Genomic DNA, 22888 nt, shown 5'->3' on the forward strand with positions numbered 1-22888 from the left:
TGAAGAATTACAGGACAAGCAAAATTAAGAAAATCCAAGTTTCCTTAGTTGTGCTAACACCTTATACGTGTAAACTAAGAACACAAGTTTTACTGTCTTGATAAAAGGCTTTTTACCTTCCTTAATTTCCACCGACTGTAGAATGCAAAATAATGGTCCTAAGCAATCTCATTTTCAGACGCTCATGCGCTAGCACAGTAAGTCTGTTTTTTAAAATAGCACCACCATTGCAAAAAGAAAGACTAACAAAGACATTTGTTAAGTCCTTTGCACTTAGTTATTTTTACATCTGCCCAGGCAGGGTGCGGGGAACATTAGCACAACCATGTCCCTTTAAGAGATAACAAGGAGGCTAATGGGTCAGAAATCTGACCTGCAAGTTGTGTCTGGGATTAAATGAACACGGGAAACATATTATGCAAATACATAAACAGGGCAGCCTTTCTTCTTCTGTGCTAACCGACTGTCTGTGCACTAGCATAGAGAAAACAAATTTGCAAGAGTTCTCTCTCAGGAAATGCAAGCTTCTTACACTTTTTACCTCTCCTGCGCAGAAAAAACAACCACTAACACAGCAGGAAAAAGCATCATATGATAGCTTGAAGAGAAAAAAGATCTGTAGTTCTTGTAAACTCTTTGTGTTTAGTGCTTCAGAACTAACTGAAAGGTTGATTACCTCCAAAAAGTGGAATTCAGGAGTCTGTTTTTCTCAGTGCTTAGGGCCTCAAACATAATTCAGGCTGAAGATTTAGTGCCACATCTACTGTCTCAAAAGTGACCGAAGAATCAAAGAAGAGACTCGTACTCTCATAATAAATAAAAGATTAAACATTCTCTCAACTTTTCCACTGTGAAGACTGAACAGACGAATAGGAGGACATAGAAGAAAGATCAAAACCCTCTGGAAAGCAAATCCCTAGTTGCCCAATACTTAATGATACCTCAAACATGCCTGTATTTTTCAAAACATTACCAAATTCATAAATAGAATAAAAACCTCATCTCAGATTAAAAAAAATAAAAATTAACCATTGTCCCACCAGAACTGAAACATTTTCATTTCAAAGCTATGTTGAGAGCTTGTGATAACCTAAAAGAAAACACACAGAGCTAGACCTTCACGCTGAAATGCAATTACAGGAGACTGCTTGATCTGGTTTTGGTTTACAGCAAGATTGCATGTGAACTAGAAACAAAATCGAATAAACCATGGTAGCTTCAACAGTCACATAGTATTTCTTCCCCTTGGACTGACAAGAACAGCTAAGGCAAACCCTGGACTGTGCTCTCATGACTGCATGAAAGTCTATGACATGGCCAAAGAAAAGCAAAGGATTAAATGCCTTCCGCTTAGAAAAGAGCCCACACGGGTTTGTTCACTGCTGCTATCATGCAAGCTAACGTGGTAAATTGGGATCCATAGGATAAAAATGGAACAAGCGTATTGTATTCAACTCTGTGCAGTAAACAAAACCACAACTAAAAATATAAAAGCCAGCACTGCATCAAAATATCTCCATTATTTTTACAGCACAAGTAGAATTCAATTAAGTCTTAGGATGGTATTTTCTTGACTTTCAAATTATTGAGGTTGCCCACACTGCTAGCGCAAAATATTAATCTTTAAATAAAAGTTTACTTAAAAGAAACATCATTGCATAAACATAGCACTGCCTACTGGATTCATGTCTACACTGAAGAAGCTAACAAATAACATTTCAAAATTCAGTATCCACAGTAGCTAGTTATGACTCAAATTCACCCAACTATTTGCTTTAACTGGCAAGCACTATTTGATAGCAGCACCTACAGTACTGTTTGAAATAAAGGGGCAGAAGTTGATCTAAATGCTTTCTCCTTCATCTTTACACACCTAAGCTCATTTCCACTGAAAAAAATTGGGTGCAATAACCAGAAAAAGATGCCTGGATTTGTTATCAGGTGGGAAAAAACTGAAACACCCTAAATGACAGCAAAGATAAACTGCTTTTGAAACTTGTTCAGCTTCACATTAGCACAGGAGAGTTATCATTTGCTAGTGAATTATATACAACAGGAACTCCCAAAGGCAAAGCCCTCTACAATTAGTTCCGGTTCATCCATAGCTGACTCAGCCTTCTACTTCGACTACAGCAGAAAAGACATCACATGCTAAACTGCTGCTCATCTGACCTACCAAAAATATGCTGTGAAACACCAGTGAGCTTCCTAAGCGTGTGCCTACCTGCTCCTCACAAGCATAGTTTGTTTCAGTAATAGATCCCATAGTCCCCAGTTTGGTTGTCGTCATTTTGCAAATGCCCATACTGGGTTTGGGATAAGGTCAGCAGGGTGCTCTGACTTGCTAATATAACTCATCAAGCCTCAGCAACTTGGGCATACTATTCGTCATACTAAACGGAGATATAATCAAGAATTCAAATACCCTCCTAAAATTCCTCCACACATTATTACCTTCAGAGTGACTAAAAGACAAGTCATACTTCAACAAAACAAAACAGAAAGCCACAACATAGAACTTGGTTAACAGCATTAATCGGGAAAGTGGAATTAGCTTCCCACAGCTGTTCCAATGCTGGTAACCTGTGCATATGTATCACAAAAATTTTATGTTTTCTAATGTTTTCACATAGGAGCAGATAAAAATGCTGGTCATTTAAATAAAATGTAAATAGAAGCAAAATCCCCATACACCACAAAGCTACTCAAACCTTTCTTCTACACTTAACATCCGTACAGCTTTTGTCATTGCTGCACACATCTGAATAATTTTTGAGCTGCTCCAAACGAAATTTCTTCAGGTGAGACCACAGTAATTTTACAAGACCACAACACGGACTTCCCTGCTATTTGCACTGTTCAAATCACTGCCATGCTGCACAGGTAATGACATACATGGGAAACCATGAAGCTAACAGGAAATGGGGAAGCAGCTGTCAACAGTTTTGCTTAGGGGTGAAGAGGATGGAAGATGCTGAACGCACAAAAGCATTGCTTTCAATAGGCTTCCAGTCTTTGCTCTCTGTGGAACAAGGAAGATCAGGAACCCGACACAACCAGCATAACTATTAAATGTCCCTAAACAGTGCTTATATCTCACTCTAAGAAACTGATAGAACAAATCAGCCCAGGCCATTCGTCTGTTAAAAGAACCACTTCTGTCATTCTGCCACTTAATCTTGCCAGAGAGTTGATGCTGCGTCCCAACAGGATCCATCACTTTCCCAAACTCATACAGGTTGCACCAAATCTCCAAAAGAAAGAAGCCTTTCTTTCAGTGTGAAGAAAAAAGTTAATCCTGTAAAAAAACCCAAACAAAACACACACATACATACCTCAAGTTTACATCTCTTGGGCAGGAACTATAGTGTATTACTTTACTTTCTGATATTCTGACAAATGAAGGAGATGTGAAAGGCTCACCAATTTGAAGGAAGGAGTCAACTACAACCAAACAGCAGCTTTTGCAATTAAAAGGTTAAGTTCTCAACATACCCCAAAGCAAACAGAAGCAACTCCAAACCACATAAATAGCATTTATTTCAAAAAGTTTCTGTTAAGTCATTTGAAATGCGGGAGTTTAGCTGCAACCAGTGCTACAATACACAGGCAAAAGCAGAGGGTTATTTCATAACTGCTTTTAAACAGCCAGGTCTGGAAATCAAGAGGTGAAGTGCTCAGAAATGCATGTAATATAATGCTTCACACAAGTCTAAAGCTTTCACCTTCTGGTATGTAAAACATTATCAAATTACAGCATTTAAACCCTTACCAGTATGTACTGTAACTACTGCAATCCATACACACAGTATGCTGAACTTTCTCTTGTTTCTCTGTTTTCTTATGATTGGTCATAGGAATCTGTGCATCTTCATAATGCTTTTTTGCATGGCCATTCACATATCTAAAATAAATGAAAAACAAAAAAGTCTTATACTTTTAAACAGTTACTTAACCAACATTCATTGAAAATAAGAAGAAAAAAGGCAGCCTAATAAGCATCCAGTATTTATACAGGCATTAAAATAGGCAATTCCCTTGTGTGAAAACATTGGTTAAATTTTCTAACTTTTTACCCCTTTACTCTCCCACGTTGTCCAAATTAATCTCTCCATCTCCTTCATAGCAACCGTAAACTGGCATCCTTGTACCAAACCCCAGGATCTGGGCCCTGAACAGACTGATCCACCTTCACAACTGAGAAAATCATTAGCTCCCTTTTTCCATACCTGTAATGTGGTTAGTTCGTCATACTGCTTTCCCATATACTTTTTTTACAGCTGTACTTTTTTCTCCATGTGGCACTCATCATGTTTGTGATTACTTTAACAGTGTGCTGACCCCCATATGAAAGCACATCCATTTTAAGCTTTCCCATTCTGCAGCGTGATTTAATATTAGACCATTCTATGTTTTATAAATTTCATGAATTTGAAAGGCTCTAGGGCTAGGGGTCACATAACTGAAGAAGAAATCTAAAATCCTACAGCTCTTTTGCTGACACAATGAGCATTTTTCACACTCAGAATCTGAGATCCAGAAAAATCAAGCATCTTTAATTAAAAAAAAGAAGTGTCATTACAAATGCAAGCACCCTAAGTATCAGCTGAAAATAATTAACACATAGAAGTTCATGGCCAGACCTCAGGTGAATTCTCTCCTCCCCCATGTCGTGCTTGTTGAACTCAGTAATGCTAACCAAGAGGAACTCTGCACATGCTCCACATGAAGGTCCTTCTATTCTACACTTGTTCTCACATGCAGGTGTAAACAATTCTGCTAATGCAGCTGTGCTAGTTAAAGCAATGAAGCCACAGGGTTACTGACGTTATTGTGCTGGCAGAATCCTACAGCAATTATGTCATAACATGAACGAGATAGTTGTGCGTGCTTGCAGGAGTTGGTTTTCTGCCTAACAGTGCAGATGACAGGTTTATAAAGCTATGCTGCGACCAGAAATACTCTGCTGCTATAACATGGTCAGTAATTTTCCCAATGACTCTAACCTGGAGGATGTACTTCAAGTGAAAATCTGAAAAGCTCTATTTCTCTTCCTTTAATTTCAAACATCATCTGAACAGAAGAACACGCTGTGTGCTTTCATGATCAAAAGTGCTCCCATTACAAGGTATATTACATTCTTCTCATTCAATTCTTTTCCATTCTAAGGATGGGAGCAGTTTGAAAAGTCAAAACAAACTGCATAAATAATGGACTTGATGTCTATTAACTGCATACAAGAAAGGTCATATGTGGACAGTAATAATATTTTTTTAAAAATTGGTAACAAGTAAAATATTCCAAACTATTTATTTCACACCATCGCATAACATGAAGTAGCTCGCCCTCTCTTAGCTCTCACCAAGTACAAATTTATAAAATAAATGAATAAATAAAAAGAGAACAAAAGGGGGGTTGTGCTGAAAACTCTGATAAAGAGACATTATTAAATTATGTCACTTACTGCTACCCAAATCAAAGAAACAAAACCTGGAGTTTATTGAATCCACTTTAAAAGACAAAGTCACTAAGTTTAATGATGCTTTTCCAGAATAAAAGCACACCAGCACAGGTGCTACCCTAGAGATGAAAACAGGTTCACATCTCAGATATTGTCTAAATGTCAACACTAACTGTATTCTCATTAATATGTGCATCTCAAACATTTATGTAGCAGCAAATTTTCTACAATTATCCTGACATATAAATAACAACATTGATTGTATCACTCCTCTACAAATTCTTTTGGTATACTTCAACTAATACAGACAAAAACCAGGTGTACTCTGAAGGAATTCCGATGGTAGCTAGTCCTTCTATGTTATGGCAATAACTTTGTTCAAAACTACACTACAGTACATTTAATGTATTTTCTAGAGCTGGACAGTTGCTGTTTTTCTCAAAATAAGGTGTGCCAACTTTGGATTTGTGCGTTTCCAAAAATTCTTATTGGCTTAATCTTATTACAATAGAAACATCTTTTACAGAATGGAACTTTACAATAATCCACTGAATTAGCAGTTCTCCAGGCACTTTTTGAGCTGAGCAATCACATTCACCGTACAGTTTTCTTTTGGAAGAAAAATGATGTTGAGCATAATCTCTGGACTTTTATAAGGTAGCAAAGTAGTGTGTTCAGTATAAACATACAATGTTAAATGAGATCATGAAAGGTTTATTTCAGGGAATTATAAGGCATTCACGAAAATTTTGAATTAACTGTCTCAGAGTCTAGCAACAAAAGAAAAAGATAAAGGTCTGGTTAAACAATTTGCACACTAAAACTTTGTACCCACCTTCCACAATGGACACTTGAGCACGTCAGACAGACCCACGGACTTTTATTTGACCGGCACACTATAAAAGATTTTTAAAAAAAGAAGAAAAAGAAAAAAAAAAGAAGTGTCAAATGAATTGGCTCTGATATTACAGTTGTGTAACACATCCTGAGCCTGTAACACATCCTGAGTCAGCTCTGCTGACTCCACCTTAGCAGCACAGTTACATAAAATAGCCAGTCATGTTCATTAACCTGTATTAGGGACTAAACTAACAGACTGAAGAGCTATTGACACTAAAGCACATTCGCCGCCTTCTAGCTTGGGTTTTAGTTGCAGGCTACACATTCACCTGTTACTTTCCATGAAAAATTTAATTTTTTTTTGTTTGCATTGCATCTACATGAGGTTTACTTGATTTTGAAATACAACACAGAAATAACAGAACCACAAGTAACAAAAACACTGGTAAAATTTAAAAACTTTTCTTTTGGCTTTTAATAAGGCAGTCCACCAAACACGGGGAAAAAAGCGACAGCACTTCACTTCTGTTTCATAAAACTAGTTATACAAGAAGCCATTTTAAAGAAGCTATTGCAAGAAAGCCTGGCAATCTGGTAAGAAGTATACAGAATAAATTACTGTACAATGCATGATAGTATGCACCATTTATACAATATGTATTCCTATGCTGCAGTGCCGGTCAAGGCTTTAGCCATAAAGATTTTACCCTTTCAGTCACGCACAAGAAGCTGAAAGGTTAAAACGTAACACACTGCTGTGCTTCATAATCCATTCAAGACACCAGATGATGTTATCTAATCTTTTAGCTGTCTTCTAAGTCTAGAAAACTTAAATAAATGTGGATGTTTTTAAGCTAAAGGGCTGAAAGGGAAAAAACAGCAAATACTAGAAAATGATTAAACACTATCCCAGGGTACAGTCATAGAAACGGGATATTCCAACTCCTATCCCAACCCAGTAGCAAAGTCTGCAAATTCAGATCAGAAACAAAATCTCAATAAATAACCCATGTAGGCAGAACACAGTAAAGCAGGCAAGCAGAGCTAAATTTCCATTAGTCAAGTCAAGAAAAAGTATATGCATCTTTATAATAAACAATAGCAATTTTGGAACTACAACTAAATCAATATTAAACCCTCAAATTTTGAGAGGAATTCTAATTTGGATCATGTCATTGAAGGAGGGATGGTACGATATACAACACTTAGATTTGAATGAAGTAAAGCTGTTAACAACTATCCTTTACCACAGAATTTACAGAAATAGCATTACACTTTCAAATACCCAACTAATATGATGAGAAAAGAAAAATGAAATGCTAAGTGCACTTCCGCAAGGGCAGAAAACAACAATAAAAAGACGACTTCAATTATCCCATCAATTGCCTGTCTAAAGAAGGGCAATGAAGCTGGTGCAGGGGTCTAGAGCACAAGCCTTATGAGGAGCAGGGGTTGTTTAGCCTGGAGAAGGGGAGGCTGAGGGGAGATCTTGTCACTCTCTACAACTACCTGAAAGGAGGTTGTAGCGAGGTGGGAGTCCCAGTAACAAGCGATGGGACAAGATGAAATGGCCTCAAGGGGGACGAGGGGAGGTTTAGATCAGATATTAAGAAATTCCCTGTCTGGAGTTACACCTTAGAGAAAGGAACTGGAGAAACTGAAGCATGCACAGAAGCTGCTCCAGGGCAGGATCACCTGAGCAGGCTAACTCAGGATGTCTAGCAAAACTCAAAAATACATTCACCAAGCTACAAACCATGGTACATATCGAACTGTTAAGATCAAAGACTATCAGAGAAAACCAAGCTAACAAAAGTGAAAGAAGTTTCTTTATCGAATTAAATCCTAATTAAAAAGAAAAAGCAAGGAGGGGGTCAATTTTTAATCAGGAGAAAAGCGAGTAGCTTAGCTGTTTAGAAGAGCTGATATACTTTTCCACCATTAGATTTCACCTCTTATTTAAATCAGATGGAAAAATAAACTAGCTAACATTGCTTCTTAAGGAATTGTTTTCTGGATTTGAATTCATTATTACAAATAGTTGTTGTATTTCAATTCACAGGCCCAACCCAAGGAATGTTTAGAACTAAGAATTTTACTATGTTCACTGGAAAAAAAGCACATTCCACAGAAATATTAAGTAACTACTTAGTAAAGACTCCATAATTGTTTTCTTCAACTGCTGCAATTATTACTTTACTTGAGAAACACATTTTCTCACATGTCTCAGTTTTCTGGTTTTGGTTTTCCAAAACCAAATTTTCCTATTTCTAAACTTGATGGGTTCCCACAACTGTGATGGTAATCTTGCAGAAGATAGAGGACAGCCAGGTAGAGCTGTTTTGGCTTACATTTCAAGTTAGAAAAGTGGAAGAAGTTTGTCTAATTTGACCAAAATGTTATCAAGAAAACCAACATTTGGCACTGGCAAACAGAAGAGAAAAGGAAGACCTTAAATAGCCATCATCAGTCAAAAATGGGCTAAATGGACCACTGGTCTAATCTGATACAATTTTATTTTCCTGAATTACACAAACTGAAAGGTAAAAAATTAACCAGAAGGAAACAGAAGCCAGAACCATTCATGCACTTAAACACAGATTAAGTGCTGCATGAACAAACCACTACCCTACACTTTCCTTGCCAGGAACATGAAATGGTCTTCCTAGCATTAAAATTCTAGCAGAAATCTCCCACTTTGAAATAACATTTTTGCTTTCACTATGCTATTATCTGTGGACAGAACTGGTTCTCAACCAGTAGGTCAAATATTACAATGCAAACTATTATTCTTACTTTCCGCCACGTACCAGACAATTACAATGTCACATTCAGTTATGTTAAATACCAGCACTGCTTGCTTGACAAGTGTTAAATTATACTGAAGTAGTGCTCCCTCTGCAGAGTTCACACCAGGTTTAAATGTTCTGCACAAAGCCAGCAAACAAGTCCACCAACTCTGCACAATGCCAAAAAACCAGCGTCCACTAAAATGTTCCATCTTTCATATTGGGGAATAGGAAAAGACAGCTCATTTGTTTGCTTTAACTTTTAGGAAGAACTTTGCTCCAATTGCATCACATTAGAAATGGGTAGTTTATCTTCTGCACAAACATCTCCTCCCACAAAGAACTCAAATAACATGGAAGTGACTCCCACTAAGATTAAACACAGAAACCAGTATTAAATGTGACCTACAATTGCTCTATTCTGAGAAGATTACACAATTGTTTTTTTTTAAAGGTTGCTGAAGATTGCATTCTGTATTTCTCTGAGGTTGGCTCAGTAGATACCTGCATTAAAGCTCAGCTATCTAGGTATTCCTCAATTCAGATCTTGAAGCAGTTACTGTCTGTTACTTACTATTAATAAATTAGATTAGGCTGAAAGCTTCACGCATTAGTCAGGACTCTAACATGACATGCACCATGGAACGCACAGCGGAAGCCCAGTCACTGCCCTGACCTGCTTATAATCTAAATTAAAAGTAGACAGTTTGGCTTCATCTGTAAAGAAAGTGCATGTTATTCCTTTCAGATGTGGTACTGACATGAAGGCACTAGGCTTAAAAGTAGATCAGAAACAAGAGACACATACATAGCAAATCCTTTCTCAATTCAAAGCACATTACACAGCCCTGGAACTAGGCCCTTAAAACAGACGTGAGCGTTCAGGACTTCCAGGTCAGGCAGTTACACAGAATCATGAGGAAAGACTCTCAAACCCATTTGTATAGGTACGTATGTCTTCCCTCAAAAATCAGTATTCCAATTGGGATTTGGGGTTTTGGTGTTTTTTAGTGCTATTTAAAAGAGGAGGAGGGGTGCACTACATAGCACCCCTACTTTGGAATAAAGTTATATTCAACAAACATCTTAACCACATTTAAAAAACCTTAATTACGTGTGTTTGTTACACCTTGTTTAGTGGTATACAGGCTAAGGAACACTGGCTGCTTTCTCAGCTTGAACTAAAGTGGCTACTGCAATGGTTACCAACTGACTCATTTTGCTATATTTTTAGAATAGCTTCAAGTGGCTAGGCAAAGATGATACTAACGTGAAAAGAAGAGGGAAAGCAAATCCGCAGTGCCACAATGTTGTCTGAAGCAGTACGTCATTTGCCATTTTACATCAATATCAGCTTATTCAGAAGCTTAGAAACGTAATTTTTCATCATGTAATAGGAAGGGGAAACACAATCTTTTACAGAACAATTTCTCTAAGTGAAACCTGAATACTCATCTGTTTTACAGCCTACAAAGCCCTCTGTAAATGAAGAGGAGTATCAATCCATCCCCAAGAGAGCAAACAATCAAACATCCCTACATACAGACTCATACATAACTATGGCAACATTCAGAGACATCCCTCCCCCTCCAGCTTCTACCTTCTGTAAATCATCCTGATAAATAACGTTCATCAAGTTATGCCAAGTAGAATGAGTAAGATATGGCTAATCAGTTTGACACTCTCATCACAGGGCCCCCACCCCATCTTACCCTCACGATCACTCAAATGTGTACTTCTGAATCTTGACTTTTTTCTTCTTACTGAAAACCAACTTCAAGTGCAGTCTTGTGAAACATGAACACTCCTGGCAAACGCTGTATTCCTTACAGAACAAAACTGCAGATTTCCACTGTAGGAAAGTTACAACTATGTAAAAGTATACAAACAACCCCTGAAATGAATAGTTTTGTTTAAATAGCACACTGTATAATTTAGAAACTGGCAAAAGAAAAAAGCAGCAGGAAGAGGAGGAGACAAACAGGAAGCAGTCTCTGTAAGGCAGCCAAGTTAAGAAACCTGCAAGATACAGTGTCCACCAGAGATGTGGCAGTAGCGCAGCCATGTTGTGATCAATGCAAACCTGCCTCTTCACCAGTCACAGGAGCACAAATGACCTGAGGCCATAGCTACTACAGAACTGTGCTTACATCCAAGTTTTAAAATAGTCCTTTGTTACATCACTAAAGAAAAGGCCACAAAGTAGCAGCACAATAAGAGCAATACTTTGATCCTTCTGTTAAGAGCACATTTAATGGAAACAAGATTAGGGCCATTAAACTATTTCCAATAGTCTCCACAGCCTTTAAAAAACGGCCTGAACTTTGTTCTCAAAAGGAGCTGTATCAACACTACTATCTTACATGTATAACGGTATGGTTAAGCTACAATAACATAATGACCTGCACAGAAACATCTTTGGACTAAGTGACCTTTTTTCAGTTCAGTTTATGTTGACACGGTAGGTCAGCTATATCGATATAAGCTAAACTGAAAAAGGCCACTGTTACTCCACTCAGCATTTGCGCAAGGAACAATATTTACATAGTTGTGGCTGCGCTGGTATACTGATACTGTGCTGAGCAAGTTGTCTCACAAACATAAGCGCTATGGTGACAGACACATATATATGCTACATATGTATAGCATGCTGTATGTGTAGCACGTATACATATGCTATATGTATGCATGTGTGTATACACACACGTGCATCCCTAAGAAAAAACAAAACAAGAATAGTGTTAAAGTATTCTAGAGAAAGACTTACTTTTCCTTTCCCATACTTTTAAACTCATTTTGCCTAACAATACCTCAGTGCCCTGTTTAATTAAGATTTTGTAGCAGGACAACGTTACTCTACATTTTGCTCCTAGGAGAACCTGACAAACAGCAAAAAGAGAGCTGGGCAGTCTCCATTAACAACATGTGAATAAAAAAGCAGCAACAATCTGCATACCAAAATGCGAAACCGCTGCTTTGTGAAACATGATCCTTCTGTCTGTGACACATCAGGCCTAAGGAATCAGACTAAAAGCTGCCTCCTCCAAAGATCTGGAAGTAAAGGTGAGAGAAACTTGCAAGCAAAAAATTCTGGGAAACAATCACAAGTGGTGGGAATACAAAACTTTGCGCAAACATTTAACCAAAATTACACAAACCCCTTTAGTAATAACATCTCAAATGCACAGTTTTCCAGTCACAGGATTTAGAGCATTTCTCAGAGAGCCCACTTCCATTTTACAGACTGAAAAATGGAGAATGAGAGAGTGAATAATTTACCAAAAGAATTTTAAGTTCATCAGTATAGATAAGAACTGAGCCTACTAGCCCTAAAGCCTTAGTCCTGTATGTCATTGTACTTGCAGGCAAGGGTAAGACATCCCAAAGCTCAGCACTCTGCACAAAACTTTTAAGGTGACTTGCCAAAGCAGTTCTGAATTAAGCACCTAAAACATCCCATACGCAATACACAAGAAGCATCAGGCATCTGAGAGTCATCTATGAAAGCCAGTATTCTAAGTAGGGAATTGCTCAAGTTATTAGCCTATGAAAAACATCAAGGAGACAAACGTGTTGGATGTTGTCCCTCCTCTGGGCTTACATGCTGGGGTTGCAAAAACGCTCTGCCCACCACTGGAATTTACAGCTCTGGAACTCCCTCTGGATGCAGGCACAAGTCTTTTCAAACAGTGAATAAAATCAGCTGAGGAGTTTTCTCCACACATTACCCATTTATTCAAGATGTGAATGCCTCAGGTTTAACGTACACACCTCCTACCCTTGCAAGACCTTCCTTCCACACTACTCCTAAGTGCTGAGGGAGGACTGACAATTCCTTCTGTTAAAGATGGCAATTCCCATGAATAAGTAGTTATTCAGAAGAACAGTGAGACAAAGCAAGAGAGAGTGTGGCACTTACACCAAGCCTAGCATTTACAGCTTCTACCTAGGCCGCAGTCTCCGCAGCAATGAATATCCATGCATTCTATATTCAAAATCCACCAGATGAAACATTCTGTCATTAGAATTGAGACTGGCACCAAGGATTTTTCACTTACAACGAACTGTCCAAATCACAACATTACAGAACCATGTGCGCTCTTTCCTTCTGGCCCATAAACTTGGTTATAAACCAGCATACACAATAAAACAGCTTCTCAGGGCAAAAATTAGAAGTCTTACTCATCACAGAACATCAGTCAAGACTGCAGGACATCTGGATATGTGCAGAATTGGACACTCTGGCACTGAAAAGACACTTTATTATCAGAATCAAAGAAGCCTAAAAAAATACAGGTGTCCTCCAAGGTAAGTCAGCATTTTTACAGGCAGCATGTAAAAATTCATAACAGGCAATATAAGTTACTAAGTACACATGTATTAACACAACTGATCATGTTCCCAGTTTTTGACTTTGCATTCTTTTGTGTATTTAAAAAGGCAGTTGCTACAGGCATACATGCAAACTGTATTATCTGACCCTATTGTCTGTTTACATTCAGGAGGAATCAAAAATACTGAAATTAGTATCTCAACTAAACATGTTGGTAAAATCATAAGACAGGGCAGGCATTAACATACACAGAAGCGCACTAAGTCCAAGGAGAATGCTAACATTATTTTATAATCTAGGACTAGGTTCCACAACTTAAATACTGAGTTAAATGTCTATGGTTGTTGATTGTTTTGGTTTTTTTTGTTTGGGGTTGGGTTGGGGCAGGGGGAGGGGGCAGGGAGTGGTGTGTTTAAACTGTATACACATCTGGTAAAAGTATCTGCTCTACATTTTAGGAACTTAAGGCTAGTCAATTCCAGATGAGTAACTGTAATGAAAACCAGGTGACTGAAAAAGGAAGTAAATGTTAGAAGAGTATTTTTTAAACCTTTGAGTAGGCTAAGGCCCCCATTCTAGACAGAGAATGCAGGAAAAAGGAACGTTACAGGCTTTGAAAACTAGAGACATGTTCTACACCTTACTTACAAGCCAGCTGTTTTACTGTTTAGGTTTTAAAAGAGTATTCCCATTTGTTTTCAAACTTCATTTCACATAAAGCTGCTCTTTCCATCCTACCCTCAGCCCCATTGCAAGAAGTTCATAAATGGACTGAACTTGTTCTAAACTGTTTGATATTAGAAAGATAAATATTCTATTTAACAATATTTTACAGAAGTTTCATTTGTTAGACATCTTTATTGCCTATTTTGGAAAAACAGCATTCTAGTCAAAATGAAACCAGACAGAAAGGGAAATCGTTTTTAATTATACTGTTTTAAATGTTTTGTTTTAAAATCAGCTAACACCCACATACTAGAGGAAAAGATAAGAAAAGATGAAATTTAAACTACATTTAAATCAAAGCAAGAGAATTTACAAGGAAGCAAGTTTCCTGGTAAGCATTACTAACAATCCAAAAATGTTAACCATTCCTTCAGTGTTTCATACGCTCATAACAAAGAGAGGCACAATGAATAGAAGCCTCGACAGTATCAAGTCTTAGCCTGACTCAAATCACATTCAAATATAAGAGAATTCAAATAGACTCTGAAGAACATTTAAAGAAAGAAAGAAACAAACAAACTACCCTCACTTTACAGCTATGGAAAAAAAACCCAGTTATTTCTTCTGCTCTTATCTTTCAGCCAAAACCAGAAAGATTAATTTTTTAGTGAGAAAACACATAATAAGTCATTTTGTGATAGTGAGTGAACTTATGAAACTGACTAATATTTGTGCTCATGCATAACGGTACATATGGTTTCCTCCTCTTTGTCACTAAATAAAAGCATTGCTCAGTCTCATATAAAAAAATTACACAGATGGTTACAGTGAACCACTCTATTACAATGGAAAACCATATATAATTCAGACAACAACAACAACTGAGTAAGAATATAAAACATGGGTAGGTGAACAATTTTTCATAGAATAGGTCACTGAAGTCCCCAACACATTCCTAACTCTGAAGAATGTTTGTCAGAGAACAATGCGATTAGCTTCATCTGCATGTAATTCACCTCCCCGGTTAGGCTCAACCACATTGGCTTACAGTTCGGTATTTTGATTATGCAATCAGAATTCCACACTGAAAAACTTGGAAGTTAAAAATGCATGCTTTTTTATCTGCCTATATTCTTAATCGAGTAGTGGAAAAGGAGACAGATGGGTAAGGAAAACGTCTTTCAACCAGTGTAAGAGCGTAAGTTCCTGAGGAAGTGGTTAAACGGGGGGTGGGGGGGGTGGGGGGGTGGTGTAAACCCAAACTCAGATCACCTATAGCAGCAATATACAAAGACACATAGAGCATGCTGTGCTGCTTCTTTTGTTATGGTAAAAAAATAGGGTCACTTAGCACTACCAATCACACACACAGATGCTTAGCGCTCAGGCTACAGCAGTGCCAATATTTTTTTGTAATTTAGTCTTTCTACATGTCGAGTCAAACTTTAGGTCAAGAAATGTCAGCGGTTGATTTTCCTGCATGTACCACACAAATCACATCCTACCTGAAAGCAACAGTGAGAAAACATGCATTATTAAAAAAAAAAAAAAAAAAAAGAAAGAAAGAAAGAAAAAAAAGTAGTAACACATCAATAGCAGGCTTATTTTACTGAACAATCATGGCCAAAGGCTTTTTTTAAAAATTAATGCCTCTATTTCTCCTTTACATTCTAATGACAATTTCTAGTGGTTTGGCTACTTTGATAACTAATCAGTATCCAAATTTAAATACATACATACACACACAAATACACTTTTATATTTTAAAATTAAATGCTTTCTAGCCCTCACCGATATTGTTCCTCATTATAGTAGTAGCATGCCAAGGGGGGGAAAAAAAAAAAAAAAAAGTTATTCAATCTTTATGTTACAGTGAGGCACACAAATATTCATTTTCAGACAGCAGCCAGAAAAAGCACATCAAAGCCAAAAGTGCAATGTAATTTTTACACCCTTAAGGAAAGGAATCTTCTTGAGTCAGTTAGCAATCAATCTCAGGTCAAAACATTCAAGCTGGAAATAGGAGGGAAAAGAGGGGAAAGACAGCAAGAAGGCTTCTTGCTTTCTTTATATAACCTAGTAATTAATTTACTTATTTGTAGTCCCCACTATTTCATTCCTACTTTCCCAATACTAGCAAAAGACACATTACTAACCATCCCTGTGAACAAAAAAGAAAGAAATCAAATGCTCTGTGGACAAAAGCATTACCAAACGAAAAACTTATGAACTGAAGGTTAAAAAAAAAGTTTTAGAAAGGGTCATGGCTATCTTGAGAAAATGCATCTGTATTTTGACGTGGACAAGCAGATGCTCACATTTACACAGAATCCTAAATGACATACCTATGAATTACCTTGAAAAATCAGTATCTGTCTGTTTGGTATTGATAAGGACCTCCAACCCCCACTCCCAAGTCTGATAGTACCATGTCGCTTTAAACTTCAAAAGCTGTCTGCTTGCAATATTGGGGGGGGGGGGGGGGCTAACTTCCAGATGAATCACCTTATTTTGCCAGGTTGCCTGTGGGTATTGTGGTTAGCTTCAAATGGGTAATAAAATCTGTCAAAGAAATCTCATAACTACATTTACAAGATCCAAAATTACACAAGATATTCCAAAGGTGGGAGGGGGAAACTCCAACCACTAGAGGATTGCTTTGACATACCAGTTAAGACTACTGAAGGATAAATGTATTCATTGTGTCATGTAGAGTTTACAACACCCTCTTATAATCAAGGAAAGGAATCATTAAGGACACAAAATCTTACACTGCTCCCATAACAAGGACACCATAAAGCAATGAATATTTTATCAGGTATTATTCCAATTCACTCTAAAATAGAAACTGTTTCCTCCAATAATCTCAAAATAAAAATCAGAAAAGCCTTAACTAGCTTTCAGATCTAAACTTCTGATTAAGTTGCACTTTCTAACCTCCATGAATTATTTTTATTAATAATTCATTAACCACTTTTCCCCTAGGTAATGAATGTTTGTTAGAACAGAAAGCAAAGCATGAACAGGTTACTAAATGAAGTGAGTGGCACTGATCAAATGAGAAATGGCTCAAAGCTTAATTTCATTCCAAACATTGTGTCTGAAACTTTCACTGTATGAACCTCAGACACAGATGTGACAAAAAAAATTAACTAATCTAACTCTGTCAACCTTAGCACCTTGCAATGATCAGAAAAACAGAGTAAGAATAATACGTTGATCTCGTTTAACACCTGCACATCTCGAAGGGCTTGGGAAAGGCAGGTGAAAATTATTATCCTGCTTACATTTAAACCAGCTGTAATGAGATTTGCACTATCTGTGGATAAATCAAGAGTCTGCCATGCACACGAGTCTCTCTCCTATACACTTGTGTGTGCCTTATATATCCCACTTTCACAACGCCTCAGACTATCCTGTCTCCTTATTATATGGTACACTTCAGAGTCATTTCAAAACGTTGATTTTTAGTTAGATCATGAAATGCTTCGGAACAGTCAGTAGTAAAATTTGTCCTTCAAAATTTATCTTTAAAATCATCATGAAGATTACATCTAGTTTCTAAACAAAGGCAATGTATTAAATGTCTGACTACTACTTTCCTCTGAAGCAGTCTCTTTCCTCAGCTAACACTCAAGTCTTGTGATGGATTGTGATTTTGTTGAGTACAGAGTATAAACAAATTTTTCAAAAGAAAATCTAGAAAATATTTATCACCATCAATTTAAGTTTATTGACTTTTAAAAGATACCATGCATTTGAAGACAAAGACTCCCCTCTTTTGTAATAAAAAGGAAAATTAGGTCTAGCTTATCAGACTGAAACTGAGACCCTTACCCCACCTCAATAAACCTGCATCTTCTAACAGAATCAGTTCCAAAGCACTATGCTCTATCACACAGGCAAAGGTAACTACTGCCCCCAGGTTAGCTCATACATCAGTAACCTATTCAAATGGAAACAAACAAACAAAAAAAACCTCAAAAAACAGTTTTAAGAAAAACAAGACTGAGTCTAAAAAAACCCCAAATCTAACAAGCTTTACTTAAAAAGACAGCCAGGGAATGAATTTAAGGAGATATAACAACCTATAAAGTCTATAGAGTTACTAACAAACATTCCTGCATTGCAGTGACCCAGAAAAACAGATGAGAGACTACAGAACTTTGAAATTAAATTTAAGTGAGTGAATAAAAAAAGGTAATTTTTTTTTACATACTTATTTTGTGGTTTAAATTTCAGAATAAATCTGGTGATTTCCAGGCCAAATTCATTTTCCAGATGTAGGGTGACAAATAATCCTCACACATACAGACCATTAGGTCCTCACAGCGTCCATGAGCTTACCCTGAGTCTAGGTGCAGCTGACTGAACAGAATTTTTCACAGGAAGAAGGTCCTACCTACCCCTCTCCAGTTTCACCGAGTTCTCTCTCTTTCTCCTGTATTCTAGTAAGAATTGAAGGAAAGAGGAAATGAGGATCTCTAGTAATAAAAACAAAAAAGCAAAAGGAGAGACAAATACTCACGGAGATGGAAAAGAAACACTAACAAGGAGCTGAGATGAAAAGGAAAGCCAAGACGGTTAAAATCTGTGTACCTGAGTTTTTACAGGACATTTGTTTTGGCACTGACTGCAACAGTCCAATGCCAAAAACCACAATGTGGCAGAATGCTGTTACCCACCCCAATGAAAAAGAGAACAGTGTAACTGATTTAACTGAGAAAACAAAAGCAAAAACTGATGGGCGGGGGGCCTGGGGGTGGTGGTGTTAACAAAAAACCATCAAAAGCAGCCTGACCCAGTAAAGTCATGTTCTTGAAAGTTCTCCTACTCAGCCCAAAACATTTGCTCTCACATATAAATAAAGCATTCAGTGATATTTGTGGTTATTCTGAACTAACTGAAGTTACTAAGTAATTAAGCAAATTACTTCAAACATAGAAAAAATGCCATTAATTCAGCATGTGGATTTCCACCATATTCATTGTTCACCAGGCCTCAAACAGCTTCCTCGTGCTAGCTCTCCTCTGTACTTCTTATGGTCCCAGCATCATTTGCAAATGCCACAATGTATGTTTCTGACCAACTGTGAAATTACAGCTCTTATTCAACAGAAGTTAGAATGCAAGAAACAGATGTCAGGCAAATATATTTAGCTTTTGCAGGAAATACCAGTCTACAGCCAGAATTGCTCTTCAATATCTAACAAAGCTATGTTATTTAAGAAAAAAACAAATTCAACTGACAGTGATCTGAAAAGCAACAGTTTTAAGCATAATTCAGAAGTACAATTCTCCTTTTAAAAAAAAAAAATAAAAAAATCACCAAATCTCCATTTCGGCAGACACAATCCTATCTGTCTGCAGTTGTTCTTCTACAGAAAGAACTTCAAATTCTATATTGACCAATCAATGAGTCTAGTAAGAACTAATGAATCCTCAACCACACAAAAGAAAAAGTTGGAAAAACTCTTCAGACTTGCACAGGTGTGCTTAGAAGACTGCAGTCTCGCTTAGGCAAGGCATGGCTCCCTGTGGTTTCATGAGTCTATGAAAAGTTGTTGAGAAATACCACATCTGAGCTGTTCCACAGTACTTTTCATAATTACATGATTTGCACAACAGTGCTGAAGGTGTGGCACATCATACAAATTCGTATGAATCAGTCTGTGACACTTTGCAGTCTTGCCAACGCCTCCAGCTACTCTGCTTCCAACTTCAGCAGAAGTTTCAGAAATTAAAGTGCATGGAATGACTGCACTCTAATTGGAATTAGCAGACATCTGCATGCAGTATTTCACGTGACAGCACTGATTAAAAGCCATTTTCAGTTTCTATACAATTTCTACTTTATATATTCATCTCCTCTCAAATGCCCAATTACAACAACGAACTGCCTCTGGATCTGCAAAAAAAGCATTCTGTGCTCTCTTTTGATAGTCTTAAAGCTCCTCAGAGCAAATACGTGCTGCTTTCTGCATCATTTACTATACAGAACATGCTTGACCGGATTAAAGACTCGGGGAAAAGCATGCCATTTTCTAAACAGGAGTGCTTAAACTCTCAAGACTTCCAAACTACACAATAGTAACATAACAGACGTTCTAGAGACGCTTAAAAATGAACATATGCCATCACTCATTAATTTGGAGCAAAAACATTCATACTTGGATCAACACACTTGTTGTCAATGCTTCCTCTTATTGCTTTTTTAAGAGTCCTCCTTCACCACAAGACCTCCATAACAACTCTGTCAGGTAGCTTCAAGGGGAACTGATTTAGGCCAAAAGAGCAATTCAGGATGGTGCACGTGCTCCTCTCATCAATCCCCTACGTTCAGTAAAGCTAGCTTCCAAATACCAGCATCAAATGCAACACCCCTCCCTTATACAATGACACAATATTCAATATCAAATAACAATATTCGAAAGTGCCTCCATATTACCTTGTGAAGTTATTGTTGCAATCAGGAGAGTTTTTGTGGAGAGGCAAGGAAAAGGTACTTAACCAATATGCATCCCTTGGTCAGCGTGACAATTCCAGCTCCTCAAATAGCAGAAATGCAAGATAATGATAAAAATAGCCACTGGCAGTCTGAACTAGGAACTCGCTCTCCAACCTATTCTGCAATGTTTTGCTATCGCTGGCAGGTCACGTGGCTGCCAGAAAGCTTCCTGTATCAGTATCTTCACTTACTCTCCTTTTCTGGAAAGGTCAGCAGCAACTCGGAACAGGATCGACGACGAGTTCTGCGTCATTTTAAGACAATGTGCTCGATGAGAGATGCCTTATTATTACAGACTGCAGAAAATTACCTTCTAAATATTTTTCTCCAACTGAGGCAACACCACCAACGAAAAGAATTAAGCCCACAGAACCTTAGAAAACAGCATCAAGAGCAATAGAAAATGCATTCAATTTTGACAAGATATTAGTGTATACATAGCATTTTCTCTGTTTAATTTTATATTAGCAAGTTGCATCAGAAACAGCAAATAAGAAATGGTATTTATTCTGAATTGACAGAAACCAGTATTACGTATCTTTAAAAAAATTAATCTCACGAAAATGAGCACAAACAAGAAACAGTACTCTATATACCATTAGGGAGTCAATGTAACAATAATCACTATTACTAGCTGGAACTGAAAAGGGAGGCACTACATTTTACTATACTAGTAGGAACCCAAAATTCATTTTTAAAAAGAACAATTTTCATTTGCTTTAAACTAACAAGAGCCTGCTGTTTGTTCACTGGATGTTGTAAATTCAACGTACCTACCTTGTTCTCTAGCCACTTACTAAGAATTCAATAGTTACCTATGCAAGTACTGCATAGACTTATCTTAATTTTCTTGAAAAGCATAGCAAACAGAGACACTCCCCTAGACATGGTATTGTCATCAATCTGTTCAGTTCCCCAAAGTGTCCAGCACCTTCTTCCTGCCTCCCAGCTGTAATAAATCAGTTGATTGCCCAGCAACTGGCTCTCCCTGTAAGTGCTAGTTTGGGAGAAACACCTCTGAACAACAAAGAAAAATTTGTTCTAATCACTGAACGACTTTGTTGAGAAGCAGCATGCCTAACAGCGTCCTGTAGCTGTAAACTGGCTGATTTTTTAAGTTGGAAAGTTATATTAATACCTGAGCATATATTTTCAGTTTTGGCAATTTTATCTTTTTAAAGTTCTCTGAAGGGTGGTTCCCTACTGCCATATGCTTCTGGTTGACAACTTTGCTTACCCTTGATACTCTGAAGATAACAGATGGACCTACAGAGTTAGACTTCTTGACATTAATTTTTTTTTTTCAGTAAAGAAACATTAGGGACAACAGATTTTCCTGTACTCCTCCCTTCCTTCTAATTATTCCCCATATTATTCCACTGTAAAGTGTACTCCCTCTAAAATCAAAAGCTTTACAGAGTAAAATAACTGGTTTCGCCAAAGGAAGCAGCAGTACTACCACACCTTGGCTCCAGGAAACTGCAATCAGGGAAGGACTCAAGTAAGCAGCAGCCTTCCCACACAAAAGCACCGCACAGATACTGCGAGACAAAGGACAACCGTCCTTCCTTTAAAAAAAGGGACACTTTAAAATGTACCTAGCATTTCAGTGCTGCCTGATCGGTCATTCCCGAATGAGGCTTTCTCTCGGGTGCCCACGGGCACAACAGGTCACGCTGCTGCTCTAAGTGGGGCCTACTTCCTACCTTAAGCGTACTTGGTTGTGTCTACTTTCATACCGAGTGTAACTAAACACACTACGGTCACAGCAAACAAAAACATGCACCACAAATGACAGCAATCATCGGAGGTTATCTGTGTAGAAGAGTGCGATGATCGATTAGAAAGTTAAATTTAAAACACCTTGGGGACGGCACCTTTAAAGGGAAAGCCCCTGAACAAACAGGATCAGGCGATGGACAGTAGCGAAGACAGGATACATTTCAAAGACGGTAATTTGCATTATTAAATCAGCCAGCAAAGTACTAAAAAAAGATGACCTCTGCGCTGCTACCGACCCGCAGAGCAGAGCAGGTGAGCGCGACTCCCAGACCCCCTGCACTGAGCTGCTCCTTGCACTGAAGGGGGGCCCAAGCGTCGCCTCCAGCCTCAGCAGTCCAATTACAGCGACACTCTCTAAAGTCCTTTCAAAAACATCTACTGAAAAACCCAAAGTAATGTCAGAGTGATTTAAAGAACACACTGACCCTACAGCAGCCACCGGCCCCTCTCCTCTCAGCCTCGGCCCCCGCGGCCAGGCTTCCCCCGGGCAGGGCTAAGCACGCAGCTCCT

At 37.9% G+C, this 22888-nt stretch overlaps 1 protein-coding gene across 7 annotated transcripts in view; it reads right to left on the minus strand.

Moving 5' to 3' along the window:
* The window catches only part of USP3 (ubiquitin specific peptidase 3), a 43996-nt gene that overhangs the window by 20186 nt on the left and 922 nt on the right, over positions 1 to 22888 (minus strand). For 5 of the 7 annotated variants that reach the window (XM_087744477.1, XM_087744480.1, XM_087744479.1 and 2 more), the window contains exons 2-3: positions 6297 to 6357; positions 3773 to 3904 (exon numbers count right to left, since the gene is read on the minus strand). In XM_087744477.1, coding sequence (XP_087600603.1) covers positions 3773 to 3904; positions 6297 to 6357 — 193 coding nt within the window. Of the gene's footprint in view, positions 1 to 3772; positions 3905 to 6296; positions 6358 to 10802; positions 10933 to 20536; positions 20662 to 22888 lie in introns of those variants that run through there. The other 2 variants (XM_087744481.1, XM_087744482.1) reach the window with 2 other exon arrangements.

The sequence above is a fragment of the Nipponia nippon genome, unplaced genomic scaffold (assembly GCF_047370975.1).
Source record: "Nipponia nippon isolate SJK-2023a ecotype South Korea unplaced genomic scaffold, ASM4737097v1 scaffold_9, whole genome shotgun sequence".
NCBI lineage: Eukaryota > Metazoa > Chordata > Aves > Pelecaniformes > Threskiornithidae > Nipponia > Nipponia nippon.